This window comes from Gymnogyps californianus, chromosome 1 (assembly GCF_018139145.2).
Source record: "Gymnogyps californianus isolate 813 chromosome 1, ASM1813914v2, whole genome shotgun sequence".
Classification (NCBI taxonomy): Eukaryota; Metazoa; Chordata; class Aves; order Accipitriformes; family Cathartidae; genus Gymnogyps; species Gymnogyps californianus.
The window spans coordinates 191,819,918-191,842,254 of record NC_059471.1 but is presented as its reverse complement, the minus strand read 5'-3'; the positions used below and the strand labels follow the sequence as shown (position 1 = coordinate 191,842,254).

The 22,337-nt window shown below is 42.1% G+C and overlaps 1 protein-coding gene across 1 annotated transcript in view; it reads left to right on the top strand.

Moving 5' to 3' along the window:
• The first annotated feature begins 323 nt into the window (after nt 1-323).
• The window catches only part of LOC127028902 (repetitive organellar protein-like), a 63,660-nt gene continuing 41,646 nt past the window's right edge, over nt 324-22,337 (top strand). Inside the window, 14 exon segments of the mRNA XM_050914555.1 lie at nt 324-598; nt 5,290-5,404; nt 5,647-5,844; nt 5,934-6,037; nt 6,563-6,700; nt 7,484-7,632; nt 11,299-11,349; nt 14,161-14,194; nt 14,274-14,346; nt 15,614-15,674; nt 16,031-17,043; nt 17,750-17,933; nt 19,488-19,549; nt 20,723-20,825. Of these exon segments, the coding sequence (XP_050770512.1) occupies nt 396-598; nt 5,290-5,404; nt 5,647-5,844; nt 5,934-6,037; nt 6,563-6,700; nt 7,484-7,632; nt 11,299-11,349; nt 14,161-14,194; nt 14,274-14,346; nt 15,614-15,674; nt 16,031-17,043; nt 17,750-17,933; nt 19,488-19,549; nt 20,723-20,825 (2,488 nt within the window). The 5' untranslated portion in view covers nt 324-395.

The following is a 22,337-nucleotide window of genomic DNA, read 5'->3' as shown; positions in this document are numbered from 1 at the left end:
TTACAGACACGCATGCCGGCAACCCCTGCGACATTTAAGTGCCTCGCTAACACTCCGACCCTCCCGAAGCCGCGCATGCGCGGACCCGCTCGCGCTCCCCGCGCGGCGGGCGGAGCGGGCCTTTACCCTTCCGTTGCCGTCCAACCGCGCCTGCGCGAGGCTCGCCGTCGTATGGGAGGCTGTGGCCCTGGGGGCTGCCGCTGTCACCGGGGGAGCAAGCCCTTGCCCTCGGGCTGCCGGCCCGCCGGCGGTTCGCTCCGCAGCAGCCGTACCGGGCCGAGGCCGCTGCCGGGGGCTCCGCTCCCCTGTCCCTGCCCGGGGCCCGACACAGCCCGCCGGGTGCCTCCCGCCGTCGCTCCCCTGAGGCGGGACCGTGCCCGCGTCCCTGCCGCGGGATGAAGAGGATCTTCGGGTTCGGGAGGAAGAGGAAGGGGCACCCGCCGCCCGGCAGCGCCTCCCTGCCCTGCCCCGCCGGTGCCTACGAGCTCCGGCAGAAGGACCTGGGCAAGCTGCACCGTGCGGCCGCCAGCGGCGACCTGGCCCAGGTGCGGCAGGGACTGAAGAAACACGGCATCGACGGGCGGGACAAGGCGGAGCGGTAAGGGGGGGAGCAGCGCCGGGCGGGTGCTGAGGCGGGCTGGCGGGTCCCGGTGCAGCGCCGGGATCCCCAGGTGCAGCTGCAGCCCCCGGCAGCTCAGCGGCGCTGGGGGCGAACGGCCGCGTCGCTGCGAGCAGCGGGGGGGCTGGCTCCGCAGCCGAGCTCGGCCCTTGGCTGGGTGTGGGAATCAGGCTTGTGCTGCCAGAAACCCTTGAATTCGGCCTAGCATCCAACTGTCGCCTTACCCTTTTTGCCCCGGCCGCCTCAGTGCCCTCGTTCCCGGAGTCGTATGTCCTTGCCTGGGGGCGCAGGAGTGGAAGCGAGCTGGCAGCAGACCGATAAAGGTGGGTTGCAGGAGCCGCCTCATGGCCATTCTCTAGCCACGCTTTGAAGTTAAAGTGCAATCGCGTGTATCTCTGAGGGCTCAGCGTGCAGGTTTAGTAGTTGAGCTGAGAAAGCTGCGCTGCCTCAACTGGGAGTAATTTAAGGAGAGGTAAGCACTGCAGTTAGGAAAGAGTTATAGCGCAGAATAAATGTGTTGTTTATTGATGCTGCATGCACAGTTGCCTGATGTGCCTTTTGTGACTGTGATGTGGCAGCCAAAGCAACAGTCTGGTTTTAGGTGGCAGTTACTTAGTTGTTTGCTCTGAGGCTTTAGTACAGCTAATCAGTACCTTGGATTGGAAGATCTGGGCAGCGACTTGCGGGAGAAGCTGCTGCTTCTGGCAGGTATTATTGTGTGGGTTTTTGAGTCAAGCACAGCAAGTACTTGGCAATTATATCTTAAGGAGGAGCCCGGGGCTGCGGCATAGCTGCTAGTGATCCATCGTAAGCATAAGGGAATCATCTGAAGGTTTTGGGTCTTGTGTGTGTCAGCCGTTTAATGCCTCTTCTGAAAAGACTTGGAGTCAAAACCTTCATGATATTCTGAAGAGATGCTGGTTTTATCAGAGCAGTTCAGCTTCCTAGGCTATCTTGAAGGCTGGACTTTTGCCAGCCAGATAGCTTATTGCCCTGAAAACACCTAAAACCACCTAGATTTGTAGGAGAAGCAAGGAAGAGCACAGTAAGCATGCACTTTAGTAATGTGGGTTGTGTGCCTGAGTGTTGCCAGTCAGTATTTGTTTATGCAGCTGGAGATGGGGATTGCAGTTTAAGGTGAATTGAGTGCATTTTGTGCATACTCCAACTGCCTGAGTCAAAGGTGCCCAATGGCATTTATGGAAATAGCTGCTGAATATTTCTCTTGTTTTTCTTCTTGCTGCTTTCACTGTGGCTGATTCAGTCAGTCATCAGGTCTTAGCAGACCCTGGTATGAAATTTGGCTAGTTTTTGCATTTTAAGTTCATCTTGTCTAGAAAGCTTTGTTTCCTCTGGAAAGGTTTCCTTCTGTGTGTCATGCTATTATCAGTGTTATAACCGGGCAAATAAAGTAACACACTGTAAAAAAAAAACCAAGAGACAAGGCAATGTACGTATGATAGAGCACTGTGATGGTTTTGGCATGACAACGCTCAGTGCTGAAAAGCTCCTGAAAAGCTTACCTGAGGGGGATTCAGTGGACAGAGTCTGCCTGCTTGCTGCAGCCCCTGTGCACTGTATCAGCCATGAGGGTTGCAGGTCCACCTATGCCCTTGTCATGGTTTAACCCCAGCCGGCAGCTGAGCACCACGCAGCCACTCGCTCACTGCCCCCCCACCCCTGGGATGGGGGAGAGAATCAGGGAAAAAAACCTCGTGAGTTGAGATAAAGACAGTTTAATAGGACAGAAAGGAATGAAAAACAATGATAATGATAATAATGACAATAGCAATACTAAAAGAATTAAACTATACAAAGCAAATGGTGCACAATGCAATTGCTCACCACTCGTTGACCGATGCCCAGTTAGTTCCCGAGCCGCGATCCCCCCTCCCAGTTAACTCCCCCCAGTTTATATACTGGGCATGATGTCATATGGTATGGAATAGCTCTTTGGCCAGTTTGGGTCAGCTGTCCTGATGGTGTCCCCTCCCAGCTTCTTGTGCCCCTCCAGCCTTCTTGCTGGCTGGGCACGAGAAGCTGAAAAATCCTTGACTTAGTATAAACACTACTTAGCAACAACTAAAAACATCAGTGTGTTATCAACATTCTTTTCCTACTAAATCCAAAACACAGCACTATACCAGCTACTAGAAAGAAAATTAACTCTGTCCTAGCCGAAACCAGGACAGCCCTCTTAAGTGCTTGTGGGTGTGATGTGTGTCGTGAGTGACCACCAGATGCAGTTGTGTTTCAGAACTTCATTGTGTTCTCCAGGGACTGGAAGAGTTGACATCATTGGAAATAGAAGCGAAGAATAGGAAACGTGGGAAGTAATGGCTAAAATGTGTGCATTGTTCATATGAATGTCTCAGTTCTGCTCCTCAGGTTTTTTGAAAGCAAAATCCTGCTCCAGGGACGTGGCAAGTATCACACCTACAGGCTCCTTCCATAAAGTGGGTCCTGTAGTCCATAGGACCTCCCAAAAAATGCGCTTGGAACAGCATCAGTTAGGAGCAGGCAGCTTTTCAGAGGTGGTCTAGCAAAGCCTTCAGCCTTGCTGAAAGAGATGGGCAAAACTCAGCACGGAGTTGGAAGCAGTGTAGGTACAACGCCAGCTAGTCATGCATCCTGAGCCAAAGCTAATCGCTAAGAGAGATTTACCCTGTCAGCTGCCTGTCAGAGTGAACTCTAGAGCTTTTCATTGCTTAGCTTGTAGCTGCTGGGTTGTCGGATCAAGTGCCGTTGGAAGTGTGTGCCACCAACCTGCTGTTTCCCTGTGGTCCCCAGTGGGGTTGTTTTGCAGCTGCTCAGACATCAGCAGTTCTCTTCTACCCCATGGGTGATCCACGTAGGATTGCAGCAGCCAAAGGAACAGAGTCTGGGCAGGGTCCCCAAGGCTGGGTGGCAGAACAGCTTTGGTGTTACTGGAGGCCTCTTGTGGGGACAGGCACCTGTGAACATTCTGATGTTCTCTGCCAGTCTGTTCACTGAAGTGGATCTTCTGTGGAGCTCAGCAGGCCTTGCTCCAAGCAGAGCCATCTCCTTTCCTGTTGCCAGACTGAGAGGCTTGGTTGAGGAGGGCAGCAGTGAGTCCACAGGTTTTCTGAAGGCTTTTCTGTTTGCATAGCTGATAGTGACTTCTTCAGGTTTGTCATGTTTCCTAGTGCTTGGTAGTAGCAGCTTTTAGATGACCAGGGACTCCTTCATAACCAGACCTGGTTAGCTTTCAGATAATCTCAGTCAGTCATTTCTTCAGAGATGAAGGATCCTGCATACTTACATTGGAATTTCTCAAAAAGTAGTGGTAGTCACTCTTGAGGGACTCTTCTGTTGATGCTTCAGTCAGTTCCCTGTCTGTAGCAAGACATTACAAATTCTTTGAAGTTTTGTGTGTTTTTCTTGTCCTCATCCTTGTTGCCGTGGAGGAGGCTCATCAGCTGCCCTGTAACAAGAAATATCTGCATTACAAATTGCTGTGTTTCTGCATCACGTGCCACTGCATTTGTGTACCTCTCGCTTTCCGTTCCCACCTAGCCAGGGAGCCGTTGCGCTCCTGTCTCTCAGCAAGGTACTAAAACAATTGCAAGCTTAGCTGAGCTTTCCTAAATACAGAGAAGGACCTACCCACAGTGACGCAGTTCAAAACTAGTGCTGGCGTTCCCTCAGTTGTTGAGAAACTGCAGAATTTTCATTGCATCACCTTCAAGGGAGGAAGGTCCCGGCTGTTTTCTAGCTTGTCTCCTGCTCTGTTGGGACAGGTGTCCTGCAGAGCAGCAGGCACTTTGCCTTCTGCACAGAGTGAAGCTGGTGCTGCTTTGTGCCTGTGATTTAGGGGGAAACACATGCAAGGACTTTCTGGGTGATTGTGTCTTTGGGTACAGGTAGGCTGGTTAATTGGCGTCAGACCTAAGATGTTCTGTGGTTTGAAGGAGCCCTTTTCTTTCTGGCAAGGCTTTAACTTGAAGAAAAAAGTTTCATTTTCTTAGGCTGGTCATGTATTGTGGAAACACAGTATTACCTCCTTGGAGAGGACTTCCTCTGTAGCAGGCTTTTTATGACTATGATAGTTATACATGTCAGGAAGGTCAAATATTACTTTCCTGTGGTCAGAATTACAGTGTTCTGCTGTCTGGTTTGCTACATGTTATCAGAGGTGCTTTGGTGCAAGTGTGTTCTTGTTTTTGCTGCAATAGTGAGCAAGCTAGAGAAAAAGCAGAAATTCTCAAAGTGCAGGGAAACACTAATATTCTTACTATAAAACCCATCTCCTACATCTCTGATACACTTCTGGCACATGAACAATCATATAAGAATTTAGAGGTTTACTTGCCATAGTCCTCAGATTCCCAGACTTTGGTCTCTGTTGCTATACCATGTGTGTAGTCCTGCTGGAGGCAGTGCCCAATGCCTGGGCACAGGAATCTGTTTGTGCGGATTCAGTTCTACAGTGAAGGAAATGTCACCTTACTAAGCAGATGCTGTGGAGGGTTTTTGCTAGCCAGCCTCAGGCATTTGGTATGCAACTGCTGTTACTGGTAATGGAATGAGAAATCTTTTCTTAAGCTTGCTTTTTGCAAAGTGAAACTTGTGGTTGTATCCATTTATCGCAGCCTGAAATGGTTTCTTTAGTTGTCTGTCTGTGCTAATTTAATATATTTAATTTTTAGGACACCTCTGCATCTCGCTTGTGCGAATGGCCATGTGGATGTCGTTACGTATCTTGTAGAAAACAACTGTAAGCTAAATCTTCTTGACAATGATAACAGATCGCCACTGATGAAGGTATGTGGAATATGTTATGTTCTTGTAAGTGGGACTTATTGATTATGCACTAAAGGATGTATCTTGTAGGATTCTTTACACGACCTGTGTAGAAACATGCATGTTGTAATCAGCGTGGAATAGGCATATGTTAGCTAATCTTTGAAGGTGCTCTTATTTTCCAGCATTGGGAAGCTGAGGGAACTGTAACAGCGTGAAATATAAATGCTGGAAGTTTTTCCTTTTTTGTGTGTTGTTCCCAGGCAGTACAGTGCCAGCAAGAAGAATGTGTGGCTATTCTGCTAGAGCATGGTGCTGACCCGAATCTGGCAGACGCTGACAGCAACACTGCCCTTCACCTGGCTGTCCTGTCTCCTAATACAACTGTAGCGGGGCTGTTACTTGAGCATAATGCCAATATTGATGCCAGAATAAGGTAAATTTTTATATTTGTTAAGGAAGTTCTTTCAAAAAGTTGCATTAATATTTCTCTTGAAGGGTTTTTTTACTTTGATTTTTATCTTGATTTATTTATCTGTCCTTTCAGGAGGGATATACCCCACTTATTCTTGCTGTCTCCGAACATCATGAAGAGATAGTAGAGTTTCTCCTTAAAAAAGGAGCTGATGTGCATGCTCGAGATCAGTGTGAAAGGTGAGAGGTTTGTCAAAACTCTACATGGGTCTCCTTAGTATTCTTTAGGTTGGATTGATGACAGGCATGGGAATGAGCTCTGAATAAAAACAGGGAGCCACACAGAAGAAGCTATTTCTGTGTGACTTGTGAAAGCAGGTCTGCACTTGGCTGCTGTTATACCTCAGTGGATGCTTTCTGCATTGAGAATTGCAAGAAGGCATTGTCTGGGATGACCCTTCTGGCAGGAAATGTGCCATTAGCTCAGCAGCATCACCTCAGTTCAAAAAACCATCTCCTGCATAGCAGCATAGTTTCTACGTAAGTGGTGTCTATGTGGAAGCTTTGTCTGAAGATTAAACATTTAATTGTTTTGACTCCCTCTCCCATTTTATTGTTGCTCTTAATACTTAACGAAAACTGCTTTTTCTTTCGTTCATTTTAAAGTAATGGGGATAATACTTTTTTTGAGAGCAAACAGGAATACAAATAATTACAGTATGTGTGTAAAATGATCTATTTCATATCATATTTTGGATGTTTCAGAACACCACTTATGACTGCTGCTTCTGGTGGGGAGCTTAATTTGATAAAAGTTCTTCTTCAGTATGGTGCTGATGTTTCCCAAAAAGACACTAATGGATGGACAGCTGAGGATTACGCTGTTATTCATGGATATTCGAGGTAAATTTTCAACTTTATCGTTAGAATAAGTTGTCAGTTATCAGTGTGGCTTTTGAACATTTTTGGTAACAGCACCAAGGTTTAATGGTGTGTTGAGACCTGTCTTGAAGCTGTGCTCAGTGATGTTTTCCGATATGTATCGTTCCTGTGTCTAGTGTTAATTTGGAAGTTGAGGAAAGTTTCCACCCAGAATTCTCTGTTAGATTTCAAGTTTTGTTGCTAAGCTCACATCTGCCCGATATAAACTCTAAAAAGTGTCTGTATCCTACCGTTATCCAGAGGTGGAACTTGGCAAACAGAAATGCACGTAAATGCTCTCCCCAGACCAGCGCTGTTGTTCTTACTGACTTCCACTACAATGACCAGGAACTGCCAGCCTTTTGTTTCAGATGAGATCTAACTGATATCCCTTTTGTTAAAATCTTAAGCAGTTTTACTCCTCTCATGCATAGCTTTGTATTTGTGAGTGTTCCTTCTCTAAGGTGGTTATGGGTGCTTAAAAGCTAGGCTGAAAAAAACATACCAAGCAAGAGTTAATAATTTCGTAGGTATGAATATGCATCTATATTCACTACAGTCATGTTCATTCTATTGAAGTATGTAATAGTCATGCAATAAGTTCTGTGTGTATTACCCTTAGTGAATACATACAAGTATATGAATTCATATGGCTATGAATATGTGTAGGACTGATAATAAGTGGCTGTTAACTATTCTGTTAAATGGTATATGCAAGTATGTGGTTATTTTTACCAAACATATTTCCTCTCTTTTTCTATATAGTCTTAGTAAACAACTGGCAGAATACGCAGACTGGGAAAACACAGGAGAAGCTTCGGCAGGTAGTGCACAAGGCATCACGGTACTTAGTACTCCTCACCGGGCAGGAGCTGCTGGCTTTACGTTGGGTGCACCTGCTGTGGACAGAGGAGGTAGGATCCCTAACCATGGAGGAGCTCATGAGGAAAATCATTATAGCCTTTTCTTTAGGCGGTTTGTATTGTTAACACTTATTGTGTTCACCATTGACTTTAGCAGAGGCATCAGATGGAGTAGTACAAGAAGTTTTGTGAATGTGCTTATTTGTTGCTAATTGGAGGTGCTTCTTGTCAGGCTGTGAAGGCAGTTGTTATTTGTGTGCTACATGTCCACTTACAGGCTTGCTGCCTTCTGCCTGTCAGATTGCCCATCTATATAGGTTTTCCTAGAGAGAGAGAGAGCGAAGGGGGACAGGGAAGGAACTAGGCAAGAGTGTTTTTCTTTTTCAGGTGTGTACTTTTACCTATAGATGGCCATTCAGATTGTGAAAATCCAATTGCAAAAGCAGTAGGTTCATCCTGTGTAGTTGTTCATATTTCTGTAGTTGGGAAGCAACAGATGACTTAGCAGGAAGATACGTCTTGTTATTTCCACTGAGTTTGTGTGTCTTTGTTCTAATATTAATAGTTTCACCTGCACTAAGCTCCTTTTAGTGAGTCATCTTATTTCTCAGCATCAGTTACAATTGTTTCCGTGTAGGTGCTGTAGAGATGTATTTAGGAAAAATTGTCTTGGAAAAGTCACTTTGTTAGCAACAACAATGCAGTGTCTGTGTATACTGTATCTTCTTGGACATAGTTTGATTTACAATAAAAATAATGCTTTTCTTCCACTTTCAGTAATTTTATGAAGTAAACTTTAAAAAAATCCGTATTACCTTGTGATCCAGAAAAACAATTAAATTGCCTTGTGATCAAAAAATTAACTCTTTCAGTGGGTTTTTAAAATCCAGTCTATGCTTATGAGCTCACACAGCCCGATAGGAATCTTAGAAAATCAATATTTTAATGTAAATGAAATTGTTTGTCTTGTACTTTACATCTCAGGCCCTACAGTGGGAAGTTTTATTCTTTCTGGTCTTTTAAGGGTGTTATATCAGAACTATGTGGCAAATGGGCAGCAGACAGTGTTCAAACACAGTTCATTACTCCTTTTTTAAATATGTTGAGAAATATGAGCAAAACATGGGGTATTTTTCCTCACTGACTTTTCCCAGATATGGGAATTTAATTTAGAGCCAAACTTTGTTCCTTTGATGTGAGAACAGTTGCTTTGATCTAGTCGGAGATTTGTAAAGTTTCTTGATAGATTGAAGGAAGAGTTTGTGGGGTTTTGTTTTTTTGTTTTGTTTGGGGTGGGGTTTTTTGGGTTTTTTGTTGGGGTTTTTTTTTTGGAAGGGGATTGGTACAGGTAGTTTAATCAGCAAAATGTTGCTTTCACCCAAACAGCACTTTCTGTTACTGCCTCCTGTGCATATATCCTGGGTTATTTTAAAATATGTGGCTTGAAGAGTAATACTGTTGTGTGATTCCAAAACTGACATACCCTCAGGGAAGTATGGGTTCTTAAACCCAATAATTTGCCCCATTCCTTGAAAATTATAATACTACTAATATAAGTCCCCAATATTATGGGAAATATTTACTTCTTATCTTCATTTGGAGAGGCATAGTAAATGTGAAGAGAATGTTATGTGGGTTAAGGACTTGGGAGGAGAAAGAGTATGCTCTGTTCTCAGTCTGTTTCTAGTAGGACTTGTTTTTCTTCTGAGTAGTATGAATCCTTTTCTCCTTGTGCTCAGTCTCTTAAAAGATGACCCCAGCATGTTGAGGGAGAGAGATTAGTAGCATATAGGGAACATTTATTGGCATTAATTCTGCAGTCTGTGGCTTGCACCCACAAAGCACAGGTCCTGCATCGTGAGAGTCCCCTTGATATGCTGCAGTAACAGTCTTTGAAGCCTCTGTTAGAGGAGAAGCTGGGATGATCTTGAGAGGCCAGAGAAGCAGCCACTTTGGAATTCTTTTCTTTTCTTTTTTGCTCTTCTGTACTGTTTTTCTGGGATCTTCAATGTTGTCCTTATTCCTTTTGCTGCTTTTGCACTTGTTGACCATTCTTCAAAATATTCTCCTCTAATGAGCAAGTCAGCATATTTAAGAAGTTGGCTCATGCTTATTTGAATGTTTACTTTTTGTCAGAATGTGAACCTTTTTATTAATCACAGACAGGTTTGCAAAAACCTCCAAATGCGTGGCATCCAGCCCTAGCATATTGAATGACAGACTTCGTAGATTTTTAGACTTTTAGATTCCAAAGTTGGAATTTCTTTGGCAAAAAATAATAATTATGCAATTTTCCTAAAGGCAAGGATTCAGATGTCTAGTATGTCTGCAGTGGCAGCTTTTTTTTTAGCTACTGCACTGCATATTAGTGTATTATTCCTTCAGTGTTTCCCTGAGTCCCTACAGAAACTGTTGGTTTTTCATCATAGAACTCTTGGAAAAGAAATGAGTGCTTCAGTGTGATTTACATCTCCTGAGGTCAGGAAAAGCTGTCCTGTATCACCTTTTAAGAAAACTGAGAAATGGAGAAGGAATGAGAAACCGTCTTGAGGTCCTTTCTTAACTCTTCAAGTGTATGTTTTTGATAGGAGTCCTTTTGCCACATCTATTCCATGTATTTGTGGTAAAATCAATATAAGCAGGACTCCCTTCTGCTCTGAGACAAGTGTTATGGCCTTGTCATGAAGAAATTTGGTGTCGGGTAGCTGCAATAACAGAACCACACCCCTCGTTGACTAAAAATAAAAATTTTACTAAGTAGGATGGGTAGAGCAGGTGGATAGTGATTTATATTCTAAAACCTCTGTTCCACAACACACAGACATGCATACGCACACAAACACACATGCATAACACTCACACCAGTCAATGCACCTGTTTCGGTCCAGTTGTGGCCTGGCTATAGCCCTGGGGAACAGGGTATTCATTCTGACTGCTTGTCATGTCTGTGTTTTGCCTGGTGGCATAGCTTCTGTATGTGAACAGTTCAGCATGGTCAAACCAATATAAGGAGGACTCTCTTATCTTCAAACTGAGGTAGGAGGGGCCTATGTTTGCATCAGGTACCAACTGACACAACTTTTAAGGTGAGCTGGTTTAAGGCAACAAGTTTCTGGGTTGCTTTTTTAGTGAGGGATAACAAACATGCTAAAACTGTAACTTGAGGGAGTGTAAATAACATAATGGCTAGAAGTTGCATGGTGGTGTGAGTACTGAGAGCCAAGATTTCCTTCAAAATTTCTGGATAGTGTATCTCCAGAGTTTAGTTGTTGGCACCTAAGGATTTTTGGGATGCTTAGAGGGAGGGATTTTAAGTGTGCTGTATGTATAAAGCACTCTACAGATATGAAGGAATTGCATTTGCAGTCTGTGCTAGATGAGGACTAGTCAAGTTGAGGGAAATATGAAGTCGGCGTAGAGTAAATTTCTGATAATCTGTTTCAGTATTTCAAAATATTGGAATGGGGGTATTTTACATGGAGCAAGTAAATTAAGTTACAGTGACACTGTATCTTGAGAGTAGAGTTCTGTAGATTGTGACTGGTTTTGTTTCTAGCACTTATAGCTGTAGAGTAGGCTGATAGTCACAGTACATTCTCCCATTGCTATAGCTTTGTTGATGTACTGCTTATGTTTTCCAAATTTCTGGGAATTCAGACTTATTCTGATGTCACTGTTTCATCTGTCCTTTACATGCCTTTTCCTAAATGGATATAGGAATGCAACAATCTCCTAACCAGACATCAAGAACAGGAAAATCAAGGAAAGGTATTCTATACAGTAGCATTTCAAATATGAAACATGTTGTTCAATATACAAATATTAACACATCTATGATGTTTATTATCCTGGAGGTCCCTGTTTTGATGGTTTTAGTTTTATAAATTAGACTTGAGAGCGGGCTTTGGGTGCTTTTTATTTGTTTGCATGTTTTGCATGGGTCCTTTATTATTGAATTGAGTGTTTGCTTTGTGTCATTAGTGAAAGTAAATAATTTTTTTAAAATATACTCTTCTGTTACTCTAAAATGGAAATGAACTTCAATTAAAGTGGAAACAAGCAGTCCTCAGAGACTGCTTTTCTAGATCCCATTTCCACAGTAGGGCATCAATATCTGTCTGAAAGCTGGCTCATGAACTTTCTCTCTTGCCTTCTAAAGGACAATGTGACCTGGTTTTGATAATTGCTTAAAGTTACTATACATTGAAAGCAAAAGTTCAGATAACTTACTCAGCTGGTTTGACTAATTATAACTGTACTAATTGAAAATAAAACTGAAGTCACCTGTCAAGTGTCTGTAACTCACTGGTCCACCCTATCCACCCAGTTCTAAGAGACAGATTTTTATTCAGCTTGGGAGGTTAGCAGGTAGATTAGACTGCTGGTACTGAGTGAGTTAACAGAAAACTGCGGTATGTAAAACTAATTAATATTTTTAAATATTATGTGTTTGTAATAGGAAACATTAAAAATCAGAGACTGTGTTGGTATTTTAACTGTTTTAGCTTGTCCTTGCACTAGAAGTTTCAGCCTCTAGGTTTTGGCTGCATGACATGTCTACACTGAACATGTACACTGTATTTCATTGTCTGAAAGCCCTGTTCAGGTCAGGAGATGTACTCATCAAAGTTCCCACATAAATCCTGTCTTTAGGACAGACAAAATTTCCATGCTCATTTGTGGTTTACTGGTAGTAGAGGAGATGGCTTCAGGCATGATATGCATTTGTTTTCTTTTCCCTTTAATGATTTTGTCCAAGACCTCGGTTTGGTTGTCATCATGCAACTTTATGGAAGGTCACCAGTCTCCTGTTTATAAGCAACTTCATTTTGTTATGATAGTTAACAAGAATTAGTTATCGAGAACTTGAGGAACACTGAAATAGCTACTACGTGGAGGTTGTATTTGTTTGTTTTTTCCCTTCTGTCTTGGGAATTGAAGAGCCCTTTTATTTCATCTTAGTTGTTGATAGTTGAGAGGTTTTAGCAGTCTTCAGGCTGGATTCCTAGAGTTCAGATTTCTTTAGTACATCAGTAATGTGCTAGAGTGCACTCTCATCAAGTTTGCAAGTGGCCCCAAATTGGGGGGATCAGTAGATATGTTTCAGGGCAGCACTGCCATTCAGAGGGACCTTGACAAGCTGAGTAAATGGACTGTCAGGCCTGTCTTATGAAATTCAGCAAGGGCAAATGCCAAGTCCTGCAAGCAGAAAGGAACAACCACTTGCTATAAAACATGCTGGGACTGCCTGGCTGGAGAGCTGCTTTGTTGAGAAGGCCCAGAGGGTCTGGGTCAGTGAGATGAGCATGAGCCAGCAGGGTGCCCTGGCAGCTCAGAAGGTCAGCGGTGTCCTCGGCTGTATTAAGAGCAGCATAGACAAGAGATTGAGGAAAGTGATTGTCCACCCCTACTTGGCACTCACTGGATTGTGTCCAGCTCCCTGGGTATAATTTTGAGCCCCCAGTGCAAGAGAGATTGGTCTTTCAACAGTGAGCAAGTTCAGTGGAGGGCCATCAAACTCGTACTTGCCCTTTGAGGAGAGGCTGAGGAAACTGGGCTCGTTCAGCCTAGAGAAGAGGCGACTTTGAAGGGGACATAGCAGCAGCCTCCAGTACATATGAGGAGAAGACAAAGCCAGGTGCTTCCCAGTGGTGCATGACAGGAGGCGGAGATACAAGGGGCATAAATGGAAACAAGAGAGTCTCTAATTGGATGTGAGAAGCTTCACCATGATAAGGACAGTAAAACAGAGAGGTTGTACAGTGTTCCTCCTTGGAGGTGTTCAAGACCGGACTGGATAAAGCCCTAAGCAACCTTATCTGACCTCATAGCTGAGCCTGCTTTGAGGAGGCGATTGGCTAAGAGACTTCCTGATGTCCCTTCTGACCTGATTTATCCTATGATCCTACGTGCAAGTTTGCCTTCATAACACTGATGAAAGCTTGGAGTGTAGTATAGAATGCCCTGCTTATGCCCCTTTTGTCTGTTGAATATCCTCTTTGGTGCAGTGTAGAGAACTGCTGGTGATTCTTCTACCTGAGGATAAGCTTTAGATCTTGATTATGCTTTTTGATTTTTCTTTACCTTTTCAGAATAATCTGTAACTGGGTAGAGCAGCAGATAGTGTAGTATATAGCATAATGTTGTACATAATGTTACATAAAACAGTAAAATCTCTGCATGTGATGTGTACTCGTGTGCGTAATATGAGTGCTTCAGAGGTTCATTTACTTACTGTCTTGCTAAACCACCACCATTTTGTTAATTGTTTACTAACATAGCATATTCATGCTATGCATTTTTTTTTTAGTTTAGAAATGTTTCTTAAAATTCTAGGTGTAAGAGTCCAAAGGAGATATACTTCTGGTCTTTTTTTGTTTTTCTTTTTTTAATTCAGTATGGCTTGAAAAAGCAGTTGTTTTGGAAATGTATTCATTCATGCTGTCTTGTGTTGAATTGACTACCCAAAGTTTCATTCTGTTGTGAGCTGTAGAGTTGTCCATGTTAAATGTTTGTATGTACTGGTTAATTTTTAGCATGTCAAATCTAATTTCAACATGTCAATTAATGTTTGAACAGCAATAGATGACTTTTCCCAAGGAGACTCAATAAGGTGAGACTTTAAAAATACCTAACACTTACTTGAGGAATGATCTGAGAGACACAGTACTCATTTTGCTTTGCTTTTTAAGAAGCTCTGAGAAGGAGGGGAGTGATGACAGTTGGCACACTTCTGAGGAAGAAGAACTCGATTTTACCCCCAAGGTATGGTGCGTTTACAGGAAAAATGTCCTGTAAAAATAAGTGATTTGAAAACAAGTTTTCTCTGAGATTGAAAGAAACTGCAGTTCCAGCCAATATTGTTTTCTCCTTAGAAGCAGTCTCTGGCCTGCCAGCCTTTCTTCTGCTGTGAGTTTTTCCTAAAAGACCTGGAGCTGTGGCAGAGCATGCGGTAGATTTGTGGTTTGGGGCAAAAGAGCAATAGGTGACGAGATAAACAACCACATTATTTTATTTGTTCTTGTTCATTTGAGTCTGATTTGCAGACTCTAAAAGTTTATAAGTTGCTGTTATAACCTATTCTGTTCTTCTCCAAACATTGTTATTGTTTCCTGTAAATTTGGTGATAGAATCCTAACTGATAAAGAAAAAGGGCATTTATTTATCAAGATCTACTGAAATCCTTCATCACCTAGTTCTCCTTTCCTCCTCGTCAGGTCCTCAAGATCACTCACTGGATGAGTTACTCAAATGGGTCGTCTTTTTTCTTCTATGAGATGGCATTCCGTGCTTGCATGTAATCTCACACTGCATGTTTTCCCTCTTTTTTTGAATGTTTGGGTAGTATTCTTTTTGTCAGCTACAAGCTCTCACACCTACTGTTTTACTAAAGTTCTGAAGAATTATCGACTTCTGCAGTGATGTCTGGAGCATCTATTCTGTTGCACTGGGATTCTGCAGTGATGAGGAGCCTGAGTGTGGTAGTTCAACCCACTCTGTAATGCTGAAGATGCAAGCATGTTTAGTTTTAACATGATTTCGTTTTCTTGCACTGATTTAAATAGAAATGATGTATTTTTCTGGCATGATTTTGAAATTTAGGGATATTTTGATAAGTGTACCTGCAGCGACTAATTTATGCATTAAGTCTAGGGATCTTAACAGTTTCTTGCATTGTGCACATTTGCAAGTAAGCATCCTGAAACTGCGATCTTAAATATAGCTGAATTTTACTTAAGTATTACAAAAATTAAAACCAGATTTTTAGAACTGTTATGCATGTAAACATAGTTTTGGAAACAATTTGCAGAAGGGTGCTTGCGCAGTGTTTTGGGGTAAAATACTCACTGAATTGCGTATGTGAGGAGTGTTTCTGTAGTTAGAAGTATAGGATGGAGCCAGCACCTGAGCACTATCAAAAGGACAGCCTGATTATATTTACTGTTCAAGATTTGATGTGATCAAAGGATTTGTTGTTACTGTTTTAAAAAAAAAAAATTTTTTTTTTTTGCTTAAATAAATCTTTTTACAGAAGCTGCAGAAGCCAAACTTGACACTATTAATGAATGCTTCCCAGCAGTTCAGGAAAAACAGTAAGCTATTTGGAAAAGATTGCATGATATATTGATATATAAAAGTAGACTTGCTAAGTAGTTTTTTTACAGATTTTTTTTTTGTTATAGTAAATGAGAAAAGTAGCATTTTGAAAACACAGCACTTAGCCATTTCAGAAAAAAGTAAGTCATATCGTTAAAATGAAGATATTAATCCCCTCCTAAGCCTCTTTCCCTAGTCAAGTCCTTCCTCCATCCTGCCCATCCCTTACCTGGCTCCTTTTCCAGACATTCCCAGATGACTCCTCCCCTGTGCATTAATCTGGTAACATGCGTATTGCTATTTACATAACTCCTTTTGTTCACATGCATTTTTCCTTTTCTTGTGCTTTAAGATGATGGTGATGGTTCTAGAATTGAAAGTCCTAAGTCACCAAAGAAAAGCCTCAAACAAAGAACCCCGTCAGATGCAAACCTGAACAAAGGTGAATGTGGAGAATTTTTGAATCAAGATGTCTCAGATGCAAGCAACCTGGAGGAAGAAGAATTGGAGGAGGAGGAAGATGATGAAAATGACAATGGAGATGATGATGAAGATTATGAGGAGGAAGAGGAAGAAGGAGAGGAGGACGAAGATCTTACTCAAGATGAAAAGGAGGAGGAAGATCTGGAAGATGAAGAAACTCAGTCTAATGACATACTGGAGGAGGAGCAGGGGGAGAAAACAGAACCTAAAGGGGAAATTAATCAGAAATTGGAGTATTTTAGTAACACTAAGCATGAAGGGGAAGCTCGGTGTGGAACTGGAGATGTCTGTGATGATGATGATAAAATAAGTAAAGAACTTGATGAAAAGGTAGAGTTATCTGTTGATACTCCTGTGTCTTTTATAGCTGGGTGTTATGAAAGGTTGCAAGAAAATATAACTGCCATGTCTCCAAAGATAATGAATAATGAAGTATCTTGCAAGTCACTACCAAAACAAGCTGTCTTTCGAAATCTAAATAATTTGCAAGATACACAAGAAAGCTGGAACAGGAAAAGCATGATTCAGGAGAAGTTTCACAGAAATGCTGACTCCTGTTTTGCAGACTCTGAAATGACAGACTGGAAAAAAGAGATACCTCAGCCTCTTTCAGATAGTTGTGGTCTTAAGGAGAAAAAGTCAAGCTTCGGTCATGGCTTTGAAAGTGGTAATAATTCTTGGTCAGCAGCAAAAAACCCAAGGCTTGAAAGTCAAAGACCAAACTCTGTCATTCTTGAACGTGTGGATGATGAAGATACTGAAGAAGAGCAATATGAAGAAGTAGATGATAAAGTTTGTGAAGCACTGAAACAAGAAAGTGAAAACTTGCGCTTAAATAGGCATGAAGAAAATTTAAGAGCAGCATTTCACTTAAGCACCAAAGTAAGTATACAAGGATGATTCAGTCACAAGGGTATTTTCTAAGGGTAATATAGGTAAGAAACAAATGGTAAACTGGATTTCTGTTAATACTTATTCTTCACATATATCCCATCTTTTGATCATCCTTTTTTGATATTAGAAAATGTCTTGCTTCTAGCCAAAGGAGTTTCTTAGGTATAAGAATAATATCAGGCAGTATTTTCAATAATGTTTTTTCTATTGGTTACAGTGGTTTTGCAGGAAAAAGAATAGGCAGTAGACTTTTTCTGGAATCAATTAAATTTTTCTCAGTTGTATGTACAGCTCCATACATTTTTAGTAAAATTCATGGTGAGATGGCTGAAAGCGAGGAAACAAAAAGAAGTTTGAATAAGACTGAGAGCAGGAAGCTAGTGATTTTTCCTTGGAGCAAAGTAGGGGAAAAGAAGGAACGTGTTCCGGAATGGTATAACTTAAATGAAGCTGGAGTTAGACTGACATGAGGAAGTGCTTCTCAGGGGCTTTGCAGAACTAGGGGTGAGAGGACATTAGGCATGGCTGTCTACTCATATAGATTCCTGTGGAAAAACTGAAAGCCTTGTAAAACAAAGCTCAATAAAGTTTCCCTTTTGTCTTACACAAGAAAAGTATTTTCCAAGTTGTCGATGGATGGCAAAGATGATGCTTGTTTCTGCTCTTTCCAGCTGTTTTCATCAATCTCTTTTAGGAAGAATCACCTGAACGGGAAGAAGAGGAGGAGGAGGAGCAGGAGAAGGAAGACACTGGTGAAGAGCTACAAACTGCAGTTGCTGAGGGTGTGAAAAATTCTATTTGTAATGATAGCCATCAAGTCCACAATGCTTCAAAAGACAATGCTGGTGAGAGAAATGAGTTAGTAAATACTGATCCCAGTTCTTCCTCTATAAATATGCACAGTAAATGAACTAAAATGGTGATTGACTTCTGAGATAACGAATTTTTCCTTTGCCTGTGAATCCTAGTGGGCATTGGCAGAGAAGGAAAGCAGCTTTTGTTCCTTTTCATTCATTCTTGAAGAACTAAAATTGTGGCGTTGGATTCCAAACGATGCTATATGAAGCAAGTGCCATTCTTGCTTTTGTTGCTGTGTTCTCCCTGAAGCGATCTGAACAAAATGCGCAGATGAAAAAGAGAAGGACTAGAATGTCTTGGGTGTGACAGTAGTAGTCCCCTTTCTGGCCCATACTGTCACATTGAAAAGCTGTGATTGCTCTTGGCTGAAGCCTGGGAAAGATTTGAGTCAAGCTGAGAGAAAGCTGTTCTGTTCCAGTGCCTCACCTTGTCCAGTTTTAAAATGTAGAAGGTCTCTCCAGTGCCACACTTGTGTGTGCTTGAAAGCATTACCAGCTCAGTCAGAGTTGAGCACTTTGGTACTCACCTCAGGTCTCAGAGCAGGAGGAGAAGACACCGTTTCCGTTGTCTGTCTCCAGAGAGTAGCTTGGTGTGGTAGATGTTACCAGAGCATGTGTGGCTGCTGATCAGATGCAACACAGGGGGCCTGGCAGAACTTGCTGTATTCAGGTGTTGTGCCTATACATGCTCTTCTGTCTCTATGCATTTTACTGTAAGCATGCGTTTGGCATAGTGTAAGTAGTCAGAGCCCAGGCTGGAACCAGCAGTTGCCCTGTTCTGGGGTGGGTGCCCTCACTGGTCTCCAGCTCCTTGCCCCTTCTTTGTGCGCATGTCTCCACACAAGTGAATCCTGAATCAGTTTTACCTAATGGAGTAGCTTAAAACAGAGACATGAATCTGGCCAGGAACCCGCTGAGACTGAGCCTTATGTTTGTCTGGTAGAGAAGAGATTTGGATGTTAACCCCCTGAGATAGAAATGGCTTTTGTGTGTTTGGGGTGAGTGTTTGAGCTGTGAGCCTCTACTCTATTTTTAAATGGCGATGCTTAGGTGTCTGGTTTCTGGGAAGGTGCAGGGTAACAACTCTCTGTCAAGGAAGATCTTTCCTGGTAGCACTACAAAAGGAGCATTGTTTCTTAATTTTAGTGATGTTACTGTGAGGATGTTTTGGATAGTGTTTTGATGGTACCTCCTGTACAGTGGAAAGTGGTGGTAAATGCCAAATTCTGGAGCTGTAGGCTGGAGAGCAGGTGACCGAAACTCTGTATACCACAGGACTGCAGCATGCTGGAGTCTCTTCCTGAATGTTACCCAAACATGTATTGGGTGTTGCTTGTAGCTGTGTCAGCTGTTGTGCATAGCCATCTTCTGGTGGAAAGAGGCAAGAGGAGGTGGCAATGTAAAGGAAATACCATGATGTGGCTGGGTGTGAAGAAACCCTTGAATAACACTCACTTCTTAGTTTGTCCTCAGCAGTAGAACCACTGCGCATCTTTTGGATGCAGGGCTTGACTGATGGGGAAAAGCAGAGTGAAATATACACACTTAGTGTCTCACATCCTACCTTGTTTGTAGGTGCCCTGCCAGCAGTGGGAGCAGAGGAAGAGGAAGATGATGAATCTCCCTGGGATTCTGAGGTACTTTCTGTGAAGGACACTGGGGTTCCCACCAGAGGGGGGATGGTGAGGAGGGTAGGAGTAAGATCCAGAAGTACTTGAGAGCTTGCTTTTGACTTGGGCCCTACCCTTGATAAGGCTTATTTCCTCTTTTCCTGCTTCTGCCATATGTTTGTAACTGGGGGCCCTTGAAATACTTCTGCTCTAGGCCAGCTGTTCAGTTAGGATTGGGATGAAGTTAGGTCAGGCTAGCAACGTGGGTCTCGTAGCAACTGGCCTTTGAGTTGGATTTCTAGTATAGTATTGAAACAGTGAAGTTTCTTGCTGCTTAAAATACTCTGAGCTTTTCACAGGGGCTGGCAGGATTGTTGCTTTTTCACCATACAGCTCTATTCTGCTGACCTGGTCAGTGGTTGCCCTTAGAGTCTACAACCTAGACAGTTAGCTGCTTCTGAATAGATCCTCTCTACCTTTTGTAGGTGTACTTCAACCCTTTTTGAAAGTCATGTTCAACAGAGATACCACACATGCTGGCTCTGTTTGCCCTTTTAGTTCTTTGTGGTAATGGGCTAGAAGAAAACGAGCAGGGTCTGTAGCTAACCCCCTATGGCTTTTCTTGTGAGGAAAAACGAACTCTTCCCCACCCCCTTCTTAAAAATACAAGACTAAAGTTGGGGGGTTTTTTTTAGGTAGTCTTTGTTTCTGTAAGCTTTGCTTTGCTAGTCTTTGTTCAACCCAAATCACACTTGCGATTGGGAGTAGCGATGTGTTCACTCACCACTGCAGGATACATGCCTAGGGAACATAAGCACAAACTTGAATGTCAGGTGCAAATTCCGTACAAAAGTTGGATCACCACAGACCTGCAGTTATTGGTTCACAACCCACATCTTGAGTTACCATGTTAATTCTCTTTTGTGGCTGTCCAGTTTGTCAAGGTTTATCAACATGACAGAATAGTTTAGATGAGTTGTGAGGTTTTTGCCTAAGATCTGAAAACACACACAACTGCTGTGATTTTTCCAATATACTATGTCTTGATGTGTCCTTTCCAAGGGTCTTATCAAAGGTTTTTGTATCTGTAATATACTTGATACCATGCTATGCAAGTTGGCTTAGCAGGAACTTTTTGCATAGAAATGAGTTGAAAATGCATTTGTACCGATTTTCATGCATGTGTTTTAGATTATACAGACGGATTCTGAAAGTCCGAGAAAAGTATCGTCCAGTGTGTTGCTCCCAGCTGCAGACAGACATGGAGCATGCTCACAGGTTGCTTCAGGGGAACACGACAATGGTAACTTCCTGGTGGAATAAATGTTTGTCTGTAAGCATTTATAGGCTAAAGTGAACTTTTATCAGTGTCTGTCTTAAGAATGCTGTTATGATGTAGGTGTGCGCTATAGCAATGAAGTGCTTAGTATTTGTTAATTAACACCAGTTATCACAGCACTTGCTGGCCAGTTTGTAAAGGAAGTTGTCTTGTTTGCATTATGTGTGTTCTTTGGACATGTTTGTATTTTTTTTTGATTCAAGTTCTTGTTGCATAGTGATGAAAGTGTATGTGGTTTAGGACTGACCTGTCTGAACATTTAAACATTTTTGGATGATGATGCAGCATAAGAAAGCTATGATCTGGCTAAGCATATTTTTTTTTTTTTCCCCCCAGCTTAATTTTTGATAGCTTTCTGTTGTGCTTTGCCTAGGGGCTAAAATGTGACTAAAAGTTCAGGTTTTGTTGCTAAGGGTTTCTTCCTGTAGTTCATGACACTGTCTCTTGAGCATCTTGAGCATAGGATGGCAGGGAAGTTTTGCTATTGGGGTAGAACTCTTTTCTGAAGGATTTCTCCTTTAACAAATGGTTTGTCAATCCTGTTTGTATTATAGGTACAGTAGAATAGCTGAAGAAGCTAATCCAGTTTTAGTTTAGTAAGCTGGAAGCAAAACTTTACAAGCTCCTGGGAGCTTGTAAATGTACTTGTTGAGTAGTTGTCATGGAAGTCTGCTTTGTATGATTCTACTAAGATAAGTTTAAAATCAGTGTGAAAGAGGGGTAAAAGGTGATTATGGTAATCTTTCTAAGGTATTTCCATACTGCTAGACTACCGAGTTTACTGAAATCAAATACTGTTTGGGTTTTTTTAATGCTTTTTTTTTTTAATATAAAAATTTTTCTCTGGAGCCATTCTTAGTAATATTTCATATACTTCTTTCATGAGAGGACTCAAACTGTAAGATGACTAAAGCAGAGGATTTGAGAAATATAGGTGGGCCAGTAGATTGTGTGGGTTTGGAAATGATTTAATGTTGAACAAAAATTTTAAAAAAAAAAAAAGGTATTTGGAACTATACTATAAATGCAGATTACAACCAAACAACATTTGTTTCGTTTCCTTGCAAGCTAAACCAGAACAATCTGATGAGAGATAGCTTGATTTTACCTCATTGAATGACACGTGTATGAGATTTCTGTGTCTGCACCCATACTTTCTCTGTCCCATGAATGAAAAGGAAAATACTCCTCAACATTAAACACTTGTAGGATAATCACAGTCATAGTGCTGTTGGACAGTTTTATGATCATTCATTACAGCAGACCAGCTTTGGCTTTTGAAATAATCCTTTTAGAAAGCAGAATTCAGCTCCTCAGAAGGACTCAGTATTTTCATCGTGTTCTGTTGACAAGCATGACCTTATTGCTTGACATGAATTGTCCTAGTTCTGTGATTAATACTTTTTAAATCCAAGGTGAACAATAGGAAGTATGCATTGTCCATGTCTTGTATAATAATACAAATGCTGTATGATG